Consider the following 17,791-nt stretch of genomic DNA (forward strand, 5'->3'; position numbering starts at 1 on the left):
GTTGGCCCATATCAGATTGGATGTTTGCTGGGAAAACGTGGTTGTACAATTTCTGAAATGCAAAAACAAACTGGCGCTACTATAAAAATATTGGACGATGTTGAGAAGAACCCAAAATGTATCTCAGAAAACGATCATGTTGTGGACGTACACACTTAGTATTTGAAGCCTTTTAAGAGTTTTAAGCATTAGTACACTGTTTGTTTTGAACTGTCTTTTCATTGTACAATAGATTTCAGGAAATTTAGCATATGTGGAAGGAGCTATTCAACATGTTATCGAAAAGCTCCGCAATACTGCAACCAAAAGCAACGTTGCCTTTATACCACAAAAAGGAATAACCCTGGTTCTTAAGATACTTTGTTCGAGAGAAACTGCTGGTACCACTATCAGGAATCTTCAAATTGACTCATACTTTTGGGAGATACTCTTGTTGACTGTGATGAACGCTTAATTACAATCACTTACTTAACTCTTCCCATTTTTCACATCTACTAGTTTAATCTCTTTTATCTTCACACACACATATATACAGGGGATCATTATTTGTTCTTCATGCAAGTTAACACCTTTAATTAGCTTCCATATCTTTTAGGGATCATTGCACATTTATTTCGGCTATATACTTTCTTTGAATAACCAAATGATGAATAAATTGTATATAAGATCTTAGTTATATGCTATGTATTTCTATCAAATATCTTAAAGAAAATTTAAACGTGAAATTATGTTTGTCTGTACATATAAACATTTTCAAATCTAATATAATATTGGTAAAAACTAAAAATATATGTGAGTTAACCATGCATAATGATGATATGTTTCACAATTAACATATACTTACGTTGAGTACAAGAGGTTTTTTTCTCTTTCATTCTCGAATCATGCATGATACAAAGCTTTGTTTTGGTTTGTGTGTAGTGCCTCCACGACTTTGAAACAGACATCAGTAAGTGTCAGCTCTACAAGAACATGTTGTCTTCGTGCAAGAAGAAATCCGATTCCATGTCGGAGGCTTAATTTTGCTTTTCGCATCAGTCATTGTTGTTTCCAATCAAATAGTTGTTGAAGTTTTTCATCAAAGGGACTCTGTGTTTCTTATCATAAACAGATGGATTTTGTTGTCATGGTTTTATTCAAGGCGTTTTTTTAACTAGATTTCGTAAATTCTTGCCTCTTGGATTTGAAGTGATTAGGTTAGATGATGGTGAGTTCTATGTCCAAGAAACTTTTGCCTTTAGAACAGCGAGCAATAGATCTCTTTCTGGAATAAGCTTTTTGTCAGGGAACGAAACTTCATGTTTCTCTGCTAAAAAGAAAAGATCTTTGTTATGTAATGTGATGGTGAAGGACAAGTTTTTAAGAGTTTGTCACTTTATTAACCAAAGAACGGGTACTTACTGAACAATATTAACGAGCTGGCCTAAACTATTTTTATTAACTTAAATTTTGAAAGCGTCCTCGTTTTGGGATAGGTTTTCCAAACTCGATCTCGATTTTGAGGGTTTCCTTATCAAAGAAAAACAACAACTCATCTTCTTGTCTCTTCTCTTCCGATCTATCTTCTTCTTGTCTCTCTTAAATCTGTTCTGTCATTTGTTGGTTTCATCTAACACAGACACGACCACGAACTCACGAACTCACAATCAATCGCCAAGGCTAAAGCTTCATCTCCCAGGTATAAATCTCATCTAAGATAATTGGGTTTTTGAAAATTTTCCGTTTTGAGCAATCTCCATGAATTTGATTTTGATAAAAATCCCATCTTTTGAGCATTTCGTTTATCAAGTTTTATTCTGTGTTTCAGCTTCTGTTTGGAGTGTAAAGATATATTTTTTTTTTTGCCATCATAAGGCTTAGTGCATAAGAAAATATCGAAATTTGGGTAAAAGAGTTAGTAGAGTGGATATGTTTAGGAACTTGAGCGGTTAATGAGCTGATGAGATATGATATATATGGATTGAAGAAGATGGTAGAGTAGAAAGGTTGTGTTCTTGGATATAGTGGGAGCTTGGTGTAGTTGAAGCTTGACTCTGCTTAAGTTATCTCTAGATTGAGCTGAAGTTTTTGTTTTGTCTTAAGAAAGCTGGCCCTTGTTTCTCGTTTGTTAGTTAAGTAGATGAATTGTGTGTGGCTTTTTTTCTTGTTGATGCAATTCATTTCATCCTATTTTTTTGATCTAAAATCAACATGAACATTTTAGATATAGACACGTAGACACAAACATAAGAGGTATTGAGTATGTGTTGTTTGATCTGTGTCTGTTCTTATCTTAGATGAAAGAAACCTCCTTTTGTGACTGATTTCTATATATGCTTTGATTCAATGCTCTAAAACTCTCATTGTAAAACGTGCGGATAACTTTCAGGGAATATATAATTTACGAGATTGCCCTCTAATTTATTTTAATTAGATGAAACTTTTTAGGGTTGATTAAAATCGAGATCCCATTTCAATTGTTGGGTTTACCTGTCTCGAATTCTCTCGCAGGAAGATTATTAGCACAAGTACTGATCTGATTTGAGTCCCATGGCTGCCACGGCTCTTTTCCGGTCCATTCGCCGACGCGACGTCGTCTCTGCGCCTCTTTCTGTTTACAAATCTGTATGTTATTCACTCGTTGATTGCTTCTTTCCGGTTAAATTCTTGATAGATCGAAACAATTATGGGATTCGTTTAGTTTCGTCTTTGCTTCTTCATGATTTACCCATCTGAGCTCTGCTTAGTTTTCGTTTCAGGGAACGAAACGAATTGTATATACATTGTATATACATCCATTTGCAGAATTTCATGTATCCTGTGTTTAATCATCTCATATACACAAAAATTGAGAACATGAGATTTGTTGTGTGTACGTGTGTGTGTGTGTGTAAGTAGACGCAAATCTTGAGACTGTTAGGAAGAACACAAATGAATTACTAATCGCGAGGCTGTTAGCAATATCTGAGAGTTGTGCTTCTGGTTAATCGAAAAGCTTGTAATTGAATTGAATATGGGATGAAGAAGAGAAGAGGGCTAGCTCCGTATTTAAATGTATTTGCGTTGATTTAAGTGTTTGTCTTAACTGCTCCTGAAACGTTCTTGTTTTGCAGCTTGCTGGTAATGCTCAGCCTTCATGGGGTAGTTCCTGCCCCGGTCAAAACTATGCAAGTTTGTATAGAGCTTTCGGGTATGTCTCTTTTGTTTCTTGATGATGCTAATACCTACCTATTAGAATCACTGTGTCAGATGTCTTTTTTACTATGTTCTGTTTTCTATCATAGGTCGAAACCTGTTGTGAATGACATTCTTGGTACTGGTTTGGGCACTAACAACACAAGCAATGCCATCAGAGAGGAGAGAGAGGTAGGAGGACTTTGTCCATGTTTTGTTGGTTGCTTTACTTTTGTGATGTTTAAGAGCAGCTTAACTTATATACTTTTTGCCTGGTGATCATTGTCTCGATTTTTCCAGCAGTCAAAAGCTACTGAAACTGTAACTGTTGGAGCTCAATTGACTCGATCTTTCCGAGCTCTTGATGTCGGAACATCGAGACGCTTGTTCTCTACAATCTCAGGGGATATAAAGACAACACACGAGGAACCGAAAACCAAAAGCTTTCGCCCTTTATCTCCTCACCTTCCCGTTTATCAGCCTCAGATGAACTCAATGTTATCGATTTTCAACAGAATCTCAGGGGTTTACTTGACCGGAGTCACTTTCGCTGGCTACCTTCTCTACCTGAAAATGGGTATGATTTGCCTCACCTACCCTAGTTTCTACCAAGTCCTTTACCATACACAACAGCAACTTCCAATCATCACCTCGGTTACTGCATTAGCCGCGATTTACCATACTATCAAGAGTACCCACTCACTCCTGACCCATTGAAAAAGCCTTCCCCAAAGCTCTTACGATCAAGCCGCCAAAGTCTCCAGTAAGAGTGTCTTTGATATGAACAAGATTAATAAAGAGACAAGAAACATTTGTCAAACTCTGTCTTAAGAAGGCAAAGATTTCACACCTGTTTTTGGATATTAGGCATTTTAAGGCTATGTTTGTTTGCTTTACTTTGTTCTCAGGCCATTTTGAAGGGGTTAAATCGTGTAATAAATTTTTCCCAGTGTTCTTTTTCTATGTTATACTCCTCTGCAGTATGTTTAACTTCATGAAATTTCTCAACTTCAAATTTGTTTTCTTCGATTCGCTTGTTATCCTAAATGAGAGAGTAAATTTCTTATCTTGGCCTTCAATACGCAGTTAAAAAGCCGTGGTGCGTGGGTTTTTTATTAGTTACGTTCACTCACACTTGTGTATCATCTGATACTTGGTTTGAGTGAACCAAAAAAAAATATCTGATACTTGGTTCAACGATGGAGCTTTGAAGTTTCACTCTATTCAACCGGTTGGTCTAATCCGGTTAATAATAAAACCGCTGTGAAAGCCCCAACACGCTTATTAGCTAAACGTTAGCCACGTTCTGACCACTGCGTTTGCTATATTGTCTTCACTTACAATTCTTTTGATTTTTGGTTTTACTCTCGACTTCTTTCTTTGAATATGTGTTTTAGTGTTCAGTCACACTAAGGAAGCGGAGAAAATGAGAAACGACCTTAGCTTCCTCGTCTTAGTTCTATTGACCATCTTCTCCATTGTTGATGCGTCTTTGCTTGTGAAGTATCTTCCTGGTTTTGAAGGACCTCTTCCTTTTGAGCTCGAGACCGGGTAAAAATTAACAAACTCCATCTCTTTCTTTTAATATGTCAAGATCAGAAGAAAAAACCACACATAACAGTTAAGAATCCTTAGTTAGGTTCTAACATGTCTCTTTCTTCTTTTGCATGTGGGGGTTTTTTTACAAAGATATGTGAGTATTGGTGAATCTAAAGATGTTGAGCTCTTTTACTACTTTGTAAAATCAGAGAGAAATCCAGAAAATGACCCTTTCATGATCTGGCTCACTGGTGGCCCTGGCTGCAGCTCCATCTGCGGATTGCTTTTTGCAAACGGTAACAAATATAGTTTAATCACTAATGAGTCTTAATAAATAGTTTAACTGATGCATGTGGTTTTAATGACAAGTCTAATACTATATGCAATGTTTATTGATTGTTGGAGGATTAAAGACAAGTCTTATCAAGTTATAATTTGTATTGTTTTGTCTTAATTAGGTCCTCTAGCCTTTAAAGGGGATGAGTATAATGGAACTGTGCCTCCTTTAGAGTTAACATCTTTTTCATGGGCAAAGGTTAAGATATATATATTACGACAGTTTATCTTTTTTAGAACTACATTTTGAATTTATATCAATGTACTAAAATATTTTTCAGGTGGCTAACATTTTATATTTGGAATCTCCTGCTGGCTCTGGATATTCTTATGCAAGAAATCGGCGTGCTTTAGAATCAAGCGACACCAAACAGATTTACCAAATTGATCAGTTTCTTAGGAGTGTTAAGTGTTGTTGTTTTTGCTTTGTTGCAGTTTTCTTTGTTGATGAAATCTCTTGTGTGTATTCTTGTTCTCTCAAGTGAAGTGCTTTTGATCCTGATTACTTGCAGTGGTTTGTGGATCACCCGGAGTTTATATCGAATCCATTTTACGTTGGTGGAGATTCATATTCTGGGAAAGTTGTTCCAGGAGTTGTGCAGCAAATTTCATTTGGTAGCCTTTTTTAATCGCCACATTCCATTGTTTTTCTATCTTTGAGTTCAGAGCTTACAATCACATTCTACAATTGTGAAAACAGGAAATGAGAAAGGCCTCACACCACTCATAAATATTCAGGTGTCAAATAGTCTATTCAGACTATCATATGGATACCGATAATTCGGTTGAGAGAAGAATTCATATGTTTTCTACTTACACATTCCTAAAATTTTGAGCAGGGTTATGTTCTTGGAAACCCTTTGACAGATACAAACTTGGAATGTAACTATAGAATTTCATTTGCTCATGGGATGGGACTTATTTCAGATGAGCTCTTTGAGGTATTCCTTATCTTTCAACAATTCATCATATATGATTTGTTAAGATATTTGGTTACAATCTTTCTTTTTTTTTCAATACGTTTTGCAGTCACTTGAAAGAAGTTGTGAAGGAAAATTCTTCAACGTAGACCCAAGTAATGCAAGATGCTCAAATAATCTTCAAACTTATGACCATGTAAAGACTTTTATTTATATACCGCACACATCACTTGTGTATTATTTATCTTATCTGCTTCTGTTTCCAAACACTAATTGTCTCATTGTTTTTTTGAGTTTATATCTAGTGTATGTCAGAGATATACACAGAGCATATTTTGTTACGAAACTGCGAAGTAGATTACGTCCTGGGAGACACACTACAAACCTTACCAAACATCAGAGCTGACAGAAGAAGAGAACTGAAGGAGTTTTCAGGAAATGATTCATCATCATTACCACCTCCTACCTGCTTTGTAACAATTCTCTCCTTACTTCCTTCATTTCTTTTTAATATCCATGGGTTTGGAAAGTTCTGATATGTCTTACATTTTATCATTCTCTCAGACTTATAAGTATTTTCTGTCTGCCTTTTGGGCAAACGATGAAAATGTACGTAAAGCTCTAGGCGTGAAGAAGGTACCTATTTGAACTCTCTTTTTTCGGTTGGCTGGTCCTAGGCAAAACATAACACAATGCACACAAACTCACCAATTCAATGTTAATGTGATGCAGGAACTAGGAAAATGGAATCGATGCAACATCCAAAACATACCATATACATATGATATACACAATGCATTTCCGTATCACGTGAACAATAGTCGTAAAGGCTTTCGCTCTCTCATCTACAGGCAAGTATCATTAATATTGCCAAACTAGTTTTAATTTTTTTCTATCTTTAGAATTTGACAACCTCATGTATTTGGAAGTTTTGGAACAGTGGTGATCATGATTCTATGGTACCTTTCTCTTCAACTCAAGCTTGGATCAGAGCTCTCAACTATTCTATTGTTGAGGACTGGAGACCTTGGATGATGCATAGCGATCAAGTTGCTGGGTAAACAAAAAACCATTGTGTCAAACTCCAATCTCACCATTTTCAAATTATCTTTAAGACACACTGTTTTCATCTGTGTTTGTAGATATACAAGAACTTACGCGAATAATATGACATTTGCAACCGTCAAGGTAAACCCTTTCTTTCTTGTATTGGCCAAAGTTTCTGCAGGAAATACAAAAAGTCATACAGAGTGTTTTTACTGTGGTTTGTAGGGAGGAGGACACACAGCTGAGTATAATCCAGATCAATGCTCACTTATGTTCAGAAGATGGATTGATGGAGAACCTATCTGAACATTCTCACTCACTCTTCTCTCTTTCTCTCTTTGCTTTTTGTTGGATAATATCATGTAAATTGCAATTTTGCCACATGTTGTTATGTAATCGAAATGGTTACTCATAACAGTTATATTGCTTTTAGCCTTGTATTGTTTCCGTTAATCTTCAGTCAACCCTATGAAGCCTAAATCTTTTGAACTTTTGAGTTGCTGCAGTGTTGCACTCTGAACAGAGAAGCTCTGTTCCATGGCAAGTCACAGACCCTGTTTCATGTTCCATTTTAAATATTTCCACAGCAGAATGTCATTTTATTACTTCTCAGTCATCAATGGTGAAAATAAAATCCCAGTGTTTAGAACTCAATCGAAAGAAAAACAAGAATGATATAAAGACTCTTGAGTCTGTTCATTATTTGAACTCAGAAGTGGACATTGCAAGATATGTTCAGAAAAGTGAAAGGTCTCCAGCATCAACTGATCTCTTCACAAGTTTAGCCCATGATTCATTTGTTTCATGGATGATCTTCAAAGCATATTCCTTTAAAGATAGCTCCTCTCAGTTATAGTACCAAACGTAAAGTACCACCGCTAGAGAAATGATAAAACGAAGAACTTACTTTGTTTGCTGGCTTGTCTCCAAGACCAAATCTGTTAGCAGGCTTCCCATCTGGGATCTTGTAATCTCTAAACCAGTCTCTAATGGCTGTTAGTGTACCCTGCTCAGTGCTCACCAGATATAGGGTCAGAAACAAAATTCATGTATTGTTTCTACTACTAGATTAGCTCGTACCGGGAAATGTTTCTCAACATCTTCAAAATCATTCACAAGATGAGCTTTTGGGTCATCCAAAGAAATGGCAACAATCTTCCAGTCTAGCTCTCCTTCATCAATCATAGCTAAAGCAGCCAAAGGGCTTGATTTTAAGAACATCTCCTAATCTCCTATCTTCCTTTGGAAAAAAATAGGAATCATAAAGATGGCTATTGATGCATAATGGATTATTAATTTGTGCTTAATTTAGACACATAAGTTCTTGTATTAATGTCGCCAAAAGATAGTAAATAATTCGTTAGCAAGATGGATATAAGTTTCCATTGAATCTCATTATCGTCTCACTGACAGTTCGTTGTGTCTAAACTACCTATGAATGCGAGGAGACACAAAAGTCAGCGGAAATATCGAAGTGATGTAAAGAGCATAGGTTTAAAGTGTCTCTCTGCGCATACTTTCTGAGTTTTTTTTCTGACCAACAAGTGTGGAGCAAAGCTCTGGTTTCTTTAATGCTTTGTACCGTTGTCAAAGATTTTGTTTTTTTTGGTATTGGCAAGGTAACAAAAGAGATTGCAAACTGTTTTAATTGGACTTCGATGATAATTCATTACTTCGAACTTCGAAGGCAAACGAGAGCATGCAAGTACATTTTCTCTGCGTGTATCCATATGCTCTTTCTTTGGGTTATATGATTATTCTCTATGTCACTATGTGTGTATATCGATACACCATATCAGTTAATCTAGACATGCATAACTCATTAGTAATTTTTTACCAATACTAAACATATGTCGTTAGCAATTTCACAAAAGTCTAACTGGCTACGTCTAAAGATAATAGGCTATAATTAGAATTAGGTTTTTTTTTTTTTGGTCTTAGAGTTATATATATGAATATTTTCTTCATAACAATTTATAATTTTTTGTACTTAATCTCTTTCTGTTGGTATGTTTTCATTATTATTAACGCTCAAATGTGAAATATATATGTACGTAAGATGAAAATAAAGCAATGGAGTATATTCATATATATGCTCGAAGTTCTAAAACATATAGTAGAATACAAATATATATATGCGTTGTGTGTAAAATACAAAAAACAAAAGTCCTCAGTAATGATAACACTATTTAAATAGGGTTCTTTCATGGCGTCATGGCTCTTATTCCCGAAAAATGCCCGGCCAAAACTTGTATACAACCAAACTACAAATCAAAAACTTATTATTCATTTTATATATATACCAAATTCATAACAATTTTAAATATATAGTGGTACACAACTCAAGCTAACCGTTATGATTATTCCACAACCTTTTCTCGAGTCAACAACAATATATTATATATCCTAACAAACCCTTATTTCGTATCCATTTTAATATATATAAACACTTTCCATAATTGCACCATTACTCACACTTTATATCATAATCTAGTTACTATTATTGGAAATGTCACCTTGATTAGATCAGTTCTTCTCCTCCTCCTCCTCCTCCTCCTTCCCCACCGCCGAAATTTGGCGGCGAAACCCATGACGTCGTAACCGCCTGAGAAGCTTGATCTTGCGGCGGGGGAGGATGATTTCCGGGATTATTATTGAGTAGCCGGATCTGCCGTTTCAAGAACTTGACATAGCGTATAGCTTCGTCGAGCATTGAGGCTGTATCCATCTTGGTGCCACCTGGCACTAGTCTCTGGAGAATTCTGATCCTCTCACTGATTCTCTCACGGCGGTGTCTAGCCGCTACGCTCTGAGGGTCGTCGGAGATCCTGACGTTACGGCGTTTGGGTTTCTTGACGCTTGCGGGATCTATGTCGACCGGCTGCATGGCTGCGATCTTGTACATCATCTCCTTCATAGCACCTAGTTCTTCTAAAGGCTCTTCTTCGTCTTCTTCATCTGCTTGATCTCCGGAGAAAAGAGTGGTGGTTGCGAGGGAAGATGAGAGGGGAGTGAAATGAGAAGAAGAGAAAGGGTTGTTGAAGATATGGAGGTGGGTGTGTTGGTCCATGACCATACCGATTGGATCATTATGATGATGGTGATCATTCTTGTTGTTGTTGTTGCTGCTGTTGATGATGTTGTTCCAAGTGTAACTTTGGAAGAGAGATGGGTTCATATTATTATTATTATTATTATTCATACTTTATGTTTCTTTGATTTGTGAAAATTTTAATGCCCGAGGCGAGGCATATATGTGTGTGCTATGTATATATATGAGTGTGTGAGAGCACATATATATATTTTAAAGGAAAAAGAAAGGTGATCATATGATGAGGGGTTAGGTTGGTGATGCAATAAGGATTTTGGTACTGGGGAAAAAAAATTATAAGAATTGTATTTATATGTTTCTTTTCAATAAGTGCACGTCACTAGTCGTTACCAAAAATAACTACATATTGTTTTTAGAGAATAAGAAGTTCTCCATCTGCTCGAAAATATATATCATCCGTTACGTAAAAAAAAATTACTTTTGCGTAATTGCACAGAAGAGTTATATTTTTAGTTTTTAATGAGCAGCTCTAATAACTAATGAGATAAATATAGACTTGGCTAGGGTTTTCCTCTATTACAGCACACTGAGACTTAAATTTAGGGTAGATGGAGAAAGTGGCTTTCACCAAAGTAATATAACTACTATATATAAAGATGTGAATTACTTTATATGAACATGAGTTTCTCTTTGATTCACAAAAGATGTCACCACTTGTGTGCTCTTATTCTGACTTCTCAATTTGCCATCTCTTTATCTCCTTCTCTCTTCACTAAAACCCATCCACACCTAAATAGGAAATATTGATAAATTTTCTCTTGTTCTCTTGTCTCTTCACTAAATAGCACACTTGTTGATCCTATATACTCGTATCCCAATCAACGGTCGTGATTTTGTCCCTCTCCCTCTTCGATGGAGTCCAATATTGAATGTAAATTGTGTGTGAAACTCGCAAGGTTATATATTATTATAAAACAAACGAGCAACTTGCTTTTTGTTTCCACAAAGTTTATTCTATATATAATTTGCGACGTGATTAAAGGTTTTAAACGGATCACATCAAATCACTCGCATGGGGACACCTTCATCAAGATTTGGCTGTTATCCATGATTGTCGTTAATAAGAAAGACGTGTACCATCGTCGTGACTCGTTTTTATATAAGACGGGGGTGAATATATCACTTTCCATGAAGAATTTTTTTATTTTTTCAAAGTTCACATCTACGTAACTACGTTCTTGTATGTAAGTGTATATAAGAAACATAAGTCCGTAAAATACACGAAACTTTCATGAGACTTCAAAAGAGGGAGCTTTTATATACGTTGTATCGGTTTATAAAATAAACCAGCGGTTCTGATTTAATGTGACAAGTTTCTTATGTCATATATCTCATCGCAAAAGCAATGTATAAATACATTCTATAAGTTCTATTATTTGCATTAATATGTTATGATTTGGTCTGCATTATAATCATACACATTGCGCATGCAGGCTGTGATCATGCATGATAGGGTTTCCCTCTTTGGTATTAATCCATTGTTCCTTGTATATTGTTCTTATTAAAGCCAACTAACAGCCAACTATACATGATATATCTACTTGTACACACAAAAGTTTTGGAAATTTGAGTCGATATAAGTATGTATAAAATATAGTTACCCACATGTTGTAAACTTATAATTATATTTGTAAAGCTCGTGTGATATGGTTAAAGAAGCTAACATAATTGTTTTTATATTAAGGGCTTGATCATATATAGTTTCAGATTTTTTTATTATTTTTTTACTTAATTATATAGTTTCAGATTGATTATACATTATTTGATCTTAATTTGTTAAGACGATTGCTGTCTGTAAATGAGTAAATCTTGAGATGGGTATGACCATGCAGATCATCGAAATAGGTAAATAACATTGAATGCAATTGATTCCACTAAGTTAACTTTATAATACAGCTCAAACGGTCCCTTTCTCGTCTGTATAGAAAGTGTAACTGTAAGCCCTAACTAGATGATGAATCTAATGTGAATGTGTATATAGTACATCTATCTATCTACACGTGAGTGGGTGAAATAAATATGCGACATTTTCCGAGGAAGATTGATTCATAAAATCTGACAATCTCCATTATTTTCATCCAAATTACCGGATATATATATCTTTAATTTTGTTTTCTTCATCAGCAATTGTGCGCTTCTTCTTCTTCCTTCTGTTTATATTAATAGCGATAGAACATATATGTGTGTTACGAGTCCCAAAGACCCATCTAGCTCATTTCATTTCATCAGAGTCTGGACTCTTACAGCGACTTCTAAGTTCTCTTTTATCTCTCTTTTTTGGATTTCCTCTTTCTGCTTCCACCATGGAGAGGAACAAACAACAACAAAAAAAACTCAGTATTCTAGTTTGAACACTTTGTACTCTAGTCTCTAAACTCTAGTGATATCATCGCTTTGTCATTATCGAATTTCACTTGGTCTAGTTAATAGTTGTCAAACCATTAAACCATATATATATATATATATATATATATATATATATATATATATATTAAGTTATTAACTAACCACCAAGTCACCGACTCGGATTCATCCGAAAATAAAATTTCAAGATTGGTTATGAAGTTAAGAAAAAAGAAATTAGCTAGAATGGAAAATGTAAGATATGCGCTATAATATTGATTTATATAACTTCGAGAATAGGTTATGCGTTATATTAATAATGGTTGATGATGATTAACATAAAAATTGTTTATTAAAAGGAAGCAGTGAAAACCTAAAAACAGACCTTTATTTTTTTTTTGCTTGTGAGAGAGGATTAAAAGTCTAAAAAAGTGATTACAAGGCATGGGCAGATGCTGTGGAGAAAGCGAAGAAGTCTCTTGTTTGGTCCGAAAGTGTTAGTAATATGGATAACTCTTTAATGAGTTTTTTTTCACTTTATTATTTCTTTCTCTCTTTTGTTTTGTTTTTTTTTTTTAAATGTAAACTTACGAAATTGACTCAGTGGATGCCTGGATGGTTTTCAAATTTTCAATTCCTTGGATTAATGGTATTAACTATTAAGTAGAAATGACGTGTTTTCAGTATGACAGTATCCATACATATATACGCATAATGCTGTACGTATTTTAGACCCAATTAACAAAAACAACACTAATTAAATCACTAATAGACTCGATCGATTTGTATATAAGTCCTTCATATATATATATATATATATATATATATATATATATATATATGTTTATATTTGTTTTGATAACTATTTTGAAATTAGTATATATATATATATATATATATATATACCAAATTACCAACTGATCATACTTTTTTACCGGCGGCATCTATTGATCAACATTTTGTTCTCAAATTTCAAAAACTGTCTATTAAAGGACTAGTACTACTTTCGTTCATGTTTATGAAGAGCATGAGGTGTAGTTGAGAAGTGAAGAACATATATATATATGTTTTTCCAAGTAAAGATCATTTTAACCAACTTAATTAAATGAATCTTCCACGAGATAGATGTTAATGATCACATTTCAATTTATACTATACTTTTCTCTTAGGGGCATGTGATCCCACTCGTCTTAAATTATACGGAGGTCAGAGTTAACTTAAACGAGAAAAAGGTTAAAAACATAACATATTTGAGATCTGTGGAAAATATGACTTGGAACCATGCCATATATATATAAAACATCTTTTAAAAGATAGAACATATATAATTGCATCCACAAGTTTTGACATGTACAAATCACAAGAATGAGAACTAACATATATATATCTAAACAAACTTGATCGATGAATGGACCGTGCATGAATTCATTCTCTTATTGTCCTGGAAGAATGCGATTACCGTTGTGTATTTTAAACAATGTTCAACATTACAATGGTTATATAAAAACCAATTGCTAACTGCTTTTTCTTTTTCAAATATAAAGCCAAATGGATCTGAAACTAAAGCCATAAAGCTATATATGGAAATTATTGGCTCAAAACAAAAAATAAAGGAAATTACCAAAGGTGGAGCTTCCATATTCGTGGGCCGATACCAGAAGTTTGTGTTATATTGATATATGGGCCGCAACAAAAATCTGATTTCCAAATCCTATTTTTCCATTTTTGTTATCCGAGAAAAGACCATCAAAAGTCTGAGTCTAAATTTTTTCAAAACAAACAAGTACTGTATTAGGTTTCTAGAATAGTGCTAGATGAATTTGGATGCTTACTAAACATTTGGAAAACCCTTGGTAAACCTAAAATCGTGGTCTTTTTGCTGCTATTTTTTGTTAATTGTCTTGGATTAAATATGTTTAGCTATATATATATATATATATATATATATATATATATAGATCTGTTATTGCAGGAAAACATATAATATTAAGACTGGTGAGTGGTGAGTGGTGAGTGGTGAGTGGTGTATAGTGTTTGCTAACCCTGATCTAGATGATAATACCTAACCACATCAACATTTATTCGAATATCTAAACAAATGCTAAGAATACTGTTTGGAATTTATAACAAGATTATTAATGATCACTAGTAATATATTACAGGTTAAAAAGTTAGAAAATGTGATTAACAATCTGATATTAGGAAAATAAAACGCATAAAGAAAACAACAAGTACCAACCGCAAGTCAAAAATCAAGATCAATATTATAGAACCTTAAAATACATTAAAAGGGAGGGGGTTATTAGACAAATGAATTTAATTGATTTTGAAAGAATTCAGAAATTCTACTGTTATCCAATTTCAATATCTATTGTTATTCAATTTAGTGGGTTTAGAATTCTATTAAATTATAGTGTAATTCAGTATTATGATTGTTTTAATGACAATATGATTTGATTAGAAACCTAATAGAAATCAAAGGTAGAAAAACGTGAAGAAGCAAATCCAAAACTTTTTATTATGGGGTGATTTTGATAGATTATGTTAAATACTCTAAAATATTTTCCCTTAAACTCAATCCTAAACCAATACATAACCAGATTCCAAACCGGACAATCTAAATCTAATCACCTAATCTTCCCTAATTAGAACCGTAATTAAGAAAAAAAAGGACACAGACAAAACTCCAATCTCTCTCTCTCTCTCTCTCATCTCCGTCTCTCTGCGCGCATGATCCACAGTGTTCCACTAATGCACCGCCCGTGACTCTCTCTAATGGTCTGTGACTTGTAATCCATCTTTCCTTCCCCTATTTTTATTTTTATTTTTCCCTCATAAATTTATAATTTAATTTCCATACACACTCACTTACCTATACATATATATATATATATACATTCATCTCTAATGTCTTCTTCGAAACTCCATCATCCCCACCGCAGAAAACTCCCAATCCGCTGCTTCTGTCTCTTAATCCTCGCCATGTCTTCCATTCTCATCCTCCTCTTCTCTCTCTTCCTCTTCTCCTCTCCCTCCTCCTCCTCCCGTCACCACCACAGTCACCACAATTCCCGCCGATCACCTTCCGGCGACACTCCTCCGGCCTATCCCTCGCAGTCTCCCTCTGCTCAGATCCGTCTCGCTTGTAACGCAACTCGTTACCCAGACCAATGCGTCTCTTCACTATCCGAACCGGGTCTTGTCCCTCCCGATTCCAAACCGATCCAGATCATCCACTCAGCGATCTCAATCTCTTTCCAAAACCTCAAGACCGCCCAATCAAAAATCAAGTCCATCGTAGACTCCTCCGTAGGGAATCTGAACCGTACCAACGCCGCCAAGACGTGTCTCCAGCTCCTCTCTTACTCCGAGCACCGGACCCAATCTACGGATCAGGCTTTGACACGTGGTAAAATCAAAGACGCTCGAGCTTGGATGAGCGCTGCTCTCGTGTACCAGTACGATTCATGGTCAGCGCTCAAGTACGTCAACGACACCAGCCAAGTCGGCGAAACGATGTCGTTTCTCGACGCACTTATCCACCTCAGCAGCAACGCGCTTAGCATGATGGTCTCCTACGATAACTTCGGAGACAACGTCGCCTCGTGGACCTCCCCTGCAACCGAACGTGACGGGTTCTGGGATAAGACTGGGCCGGTTCTGGGCTCGGATACAGGGCCTAATTTGGGTTTTCCTTCCGGTTTGAAAGAAGACGCCACCGTTTGTAAAGACGGGAAATGCGCTTACAAGACGGTGCAAGACGCCGTTAACGCTGCGCCGGTGGGTAACGGAAAGCGTAAGTTTGTCATAAAGATTAGCGAAGGAGTGTACGAGGAGACCGTTATTGTTCCGTTTGAGAAGAAGAACGTCGTGTTCATCGGAGACGGTATGGGCAAAACGGTCATTACAGGTTCTTTGAACGCCGGTATGCCTGGGATCACCACGTACAACACTGCAACTGTCGGTGAGTTTTCTCGTACTTTTGATCTTAAAGCAAACGTAATTTAATATTAAAAATAAGAGTTGAAAAGTTCATACTTTTATTATGTTAAGTAGAGTTTAGATGTAGATAAATATTATGTGGTTTGCATTGCACGTGAAAGAACACTTTTTTTTTTCAACAGAGTCAAAGGATCCACGATTTTACTGCGATAGCTTACAATGTTTCTTTATCCTATGTTGACTTGACTTATTTGGCTTAATAGGAGTGGTAGGGGATGGATTCATGGCTCGTGACTTAACGTTCCAGAACACGGCGGGACCAGACGCTCATCAAGCGGTGGCGTTTAGATCCGACAGCGATTTCTCTCTGCTCCAGAATTGTGAGTTTCTTGGGAACCAAGACACGCTCTACGCACATGGTCTTCGACAGTTCTACAAAAACTGCCGTATTCAAGGAAACGTTGACTTCATCTTTGGCAATTCTGCTGCTGTCTTCCAAGACTGTGAAATCTTAATCGCACCGCGTCAGCTTAAACCCGAGAAGGGAGAGAAAAACGCAGTCACTGCCCAAGGTAGAATTGACCCGTCACAGTCCACGGGTTTCGTGTTTTTGAACTGTTTGATTAACGGAACAGAGGAGTACATGAAGCTGTTTAATGCTAATCCTAAGGTGCATAAGAACTACTTGGGGAGGCCATGGAAAGATTACTCGAGGACTGTCTTTATAGGTTGTAATCTAGAGACTTTGATCACTCCTGATGGATGGTTACCCTGGAGCGGGGATTTCGCGCTCAAGACACTTTACTACGGCGAAGCTAAGAACACGGGTCCGGGATCGGATAGGTCACAAAGGGTTTCGTGGAGCAGCGAGATACCGGATGAGCATGTGCATGTGTATTCGGTGGCTAACTTTATTCAGGCTGATGAGTGGGCTTCGATGTATGCTTGAAGCCTTGAATCGTAAAATTATAAAGGGTTTAGGGGGATGTTTTATAAAGAAAACTTTGTCATTGTACTTTAGCTGAGAAAGTTAATGCAAACTTTGCATTTATGTCATATCAAATTGAAAGTTCAGAATTTTAGGACTAATGAAGTAAAACAATAAAGTTTCAACCTTTGGAAAGAAACAGTTTTTCTGTTGTTGTTGCTTATAATTGTATGCAGGGAATGATTCCATATATAGTGTGTTGGACTACAATCATAAATGAGTATGGAGATGGATCACAAGTTGTGTTTTGCTTGACGTTAAAGTAGAAGTAGTTGTAAGAAAACAACATCCCCCAAAAGTTTTCAACGAAGTAGACATCATCGTCATCATTATCATTTTCATCATCTCAAAATTCCCTACGAAGAAAAGTCACGAGGATGTTGGAGGTTGCAGAAACTGGTAAAGAGCAGT

The 17,791-nt window shown here is 35.9% G+C and overlaps 4 protein-coding genes and 1 long non-coding RNA gene across 8 annotated transcripts; 3 read left to right on the top strand and 2 right to left on the bottom strand.

Moving 5' to 3' along the window:
• The first annotated feature begins 1,559 nt into the window (after positions 1-1,559).
• LOC17881200 (succinate dehydrogenase subunit 3-1, mitochondrial) lies at positions 1,560-4,182 on the top strand. Of its 3 annotated transcripts, XM_006288573.2 has the most exons (5): positions 1,560-1,678; positions 2,491-2,604; positions 3,093-3,169; positions 3,264-3,345; positions 3,454-4,182. In XM_006288573.2, exons 2-5 carry the CDS (start codon positions 2,530-2,532, stop codon positions 3,868-3,870), a joined length of 651 nt encoding a protein of 216 aa, XP_006288635.1. In that variant the 5' UTR covers positions 1,560-1,678; positions 2,491-2,529; the 3' UTR covers positions 3,871-4,182. The 3 variants fall into 3 exon arrangements, with proteins under 3 accessions (XP_006288635.1, XP_023636311.1, XP_023636312.1); XM_023780543.1 differs by lacking the exon at positions 1,560-1,678 and having other exon boundaries at positions 2,435-2,604; positions 3,457-4,182; XM_023780544.1 differs by lacking the exons at positions 1,560-1,678; positions 2,491-2,604 and having other exon boundaries at positions 3,103-3,173.
• A 343-nt stretch (positions 4,183-4,525) lies between these two features.
• On the top strand, positions 4,526-7,486 carry LOC17881755 (serine carboxypeptidase-like 19). Its single transcript, XM_006289969.2, has 14 exons — positions 4,526-4,704; positions 4,843-4,988; positions 5,151-5,227; positions 5,310-5,432; positions 5,541-5,643; positions 5,729-5,766; positions 5,868-5,969; positions 6,058-6,144; positions 6,254-6,421; positions 6,513-6,584; positions 6,681-6,799; positions 6,889-7,005; positions 7,091-7,136; positions 7,221-7,486. Exons 1-14 carry the CDS (start codon positions 4,580-4,582, stop codon positions 7,299-7,301), a joined length of 1,404 nt encoding a protein of 467 aa, XP_006290031.1. The 5' UTR covers positions 4,526-4,579; the 3' UTR covers positions 7,302-7,486.
• Positions 7,487-7,667: 181 nt separating this feature from the next.
• LOC17882479 lies at positions 7,668-8,170 on the bottom strand. The gene is made up of 3 exons (XR_002833564.1): positions 8,076-8,170; positions 7,903-8,001; positions 7,668-7,823 (listed from the first exon to the last, which is right to left on the bottom strand). It is a non-coding gene; the product is annotated as an uncharacterized LOC17882479 (long non-coding RNA).
• A 1,090-nt stretch (positions 8,171-9,260) lies between these two features.
• On the bottom strand, positions 9,261-10,179 carry LOC17881133 (transcription factor HEC3; the record flags this gene model as incomplete). The annotated part of the gene is made up of 1 exon (XM_006290147.2): positions 9,261-10,179. A coding segment is annotated over one exon (663 nt), but the record flags the coding sequence as incomplete, so codon positions are not given.
• Positions 10,180-15,003: 4,824 nt separating this feature from the next.
• On the top strand, positions 15,004-17,519 carry LOC17882345 (probable pectinesterase/pectinesterase inhibitor 51). 2 transcript variants are annotated; one of them, XM_023780730.1, is made up of 3 exons: positions 15,005-15,228; positions 15,393-16,414; positions 16,656-17,519. In XM_023780730.1, exons 2-3 carry the CDS (start codon positions 15,433-15,435, stop codon positions 17,339-17,341), a joined length of 1,668 nt encoding a protein of 555 aa, XP_023636498.1. In that variant the 5' UTR covers positions 15,005-15,228; positions 15,393-15,432; the 3' UTR covers positions 17,342-17,519. The 2 variants fall into 2 exon arrangements, with proteins under 2 accessions (XP_006287364.1, XP_023636498.1); XM_006287302.2 differs by having other exon boundaries at positions 15,004-16,414.
• The last annotated feature ends 272 nt before the right edge of the window (positions 17,520-17,791 follow it).

The sequence above is a fragment of the Capsella rubella genome, unplaced genomic scaffold (genome assembly GCF_000375325.1).
Source record: "Capsella rubella cultivar Monte Gargano unplaced genomic scaffold, Caprub1_0 scaffold_6, whole genome shotgun sequence".
In the NCBI taxonomy this organism is placed as follows: Eukaryota; Viridiplantae; Streptophyta; class Magnoliopsida; order Brassicales; family Brassicaceae; genus Capsella; species Capsella rubella.

What these genes read in the sequence shown, in the direction of transcription:
- LOC17881200 (XM_006288573.2), top strand. Translation starts at nt 2,530, where the DNA reads ATGGCTGCCACGGCTCTTTTCCGGTCCATTCGCCGACGCGACGTCGTC. An exon ending in CTCTTTCTGTTTACAAATCT is followed by an intron (nt 2,605 to 3,092) that starts GTATGTTATTCA and finishes CTTGTTTTGCAG; the next exon opens with CTTGCTGGTAATGCTCAGCC. An exon ending in CCATCAGAGAGGAGAGAGAG is followed by an intron (nt 3,346 to 3,453) that starts GTAGGAGGACTT and finishes CGATTTTTCCAG; the next exon opens with CAGTCAAAAGCTACTGAAAC.
- LOC17881755 (XM_006289969.2), top strand. Translation starts at nt 4,580, where the DNA reads ATGAGAAACGACCTTAGCTTCCTCGTCTTAGTTCTATTGACCATCTTC. An exon ending in AAGCTCTAGGCGTGAAGAAG is followed by an intron (nt 6,585 to 6,680) that starts GTACCTATTTGA and finishes AATGTGATGCAG; the next exon opens with GAACTAGGAAAATGGAATCG. An exon ending in TGACATTTGCAACCGTCAAG is followed by an intron (nt 7,137 to 7,220) that starts GTAAACCCTTTC and finishes TGTGGTTTGTAG; the next exon opens with GGAGGAGGACACACAGCTGA.
- LOC17882345 (XM_006287302.2), top strand. Translation starts at nt 15,358, where the DNA reads ATGTCTTCTTCGAAACTCCATCATCCCCACCGCAGAAAACTCCCAATC. An exon ending in GTACAACACTGCAACTGTCG is followed by an intron (nt 16,415 to 16,655) that starts GTGAGTTTTCTC and finishes TTGGCTTAATAG; the next exon opens with GAGTGGTAGGGGATGGATTC.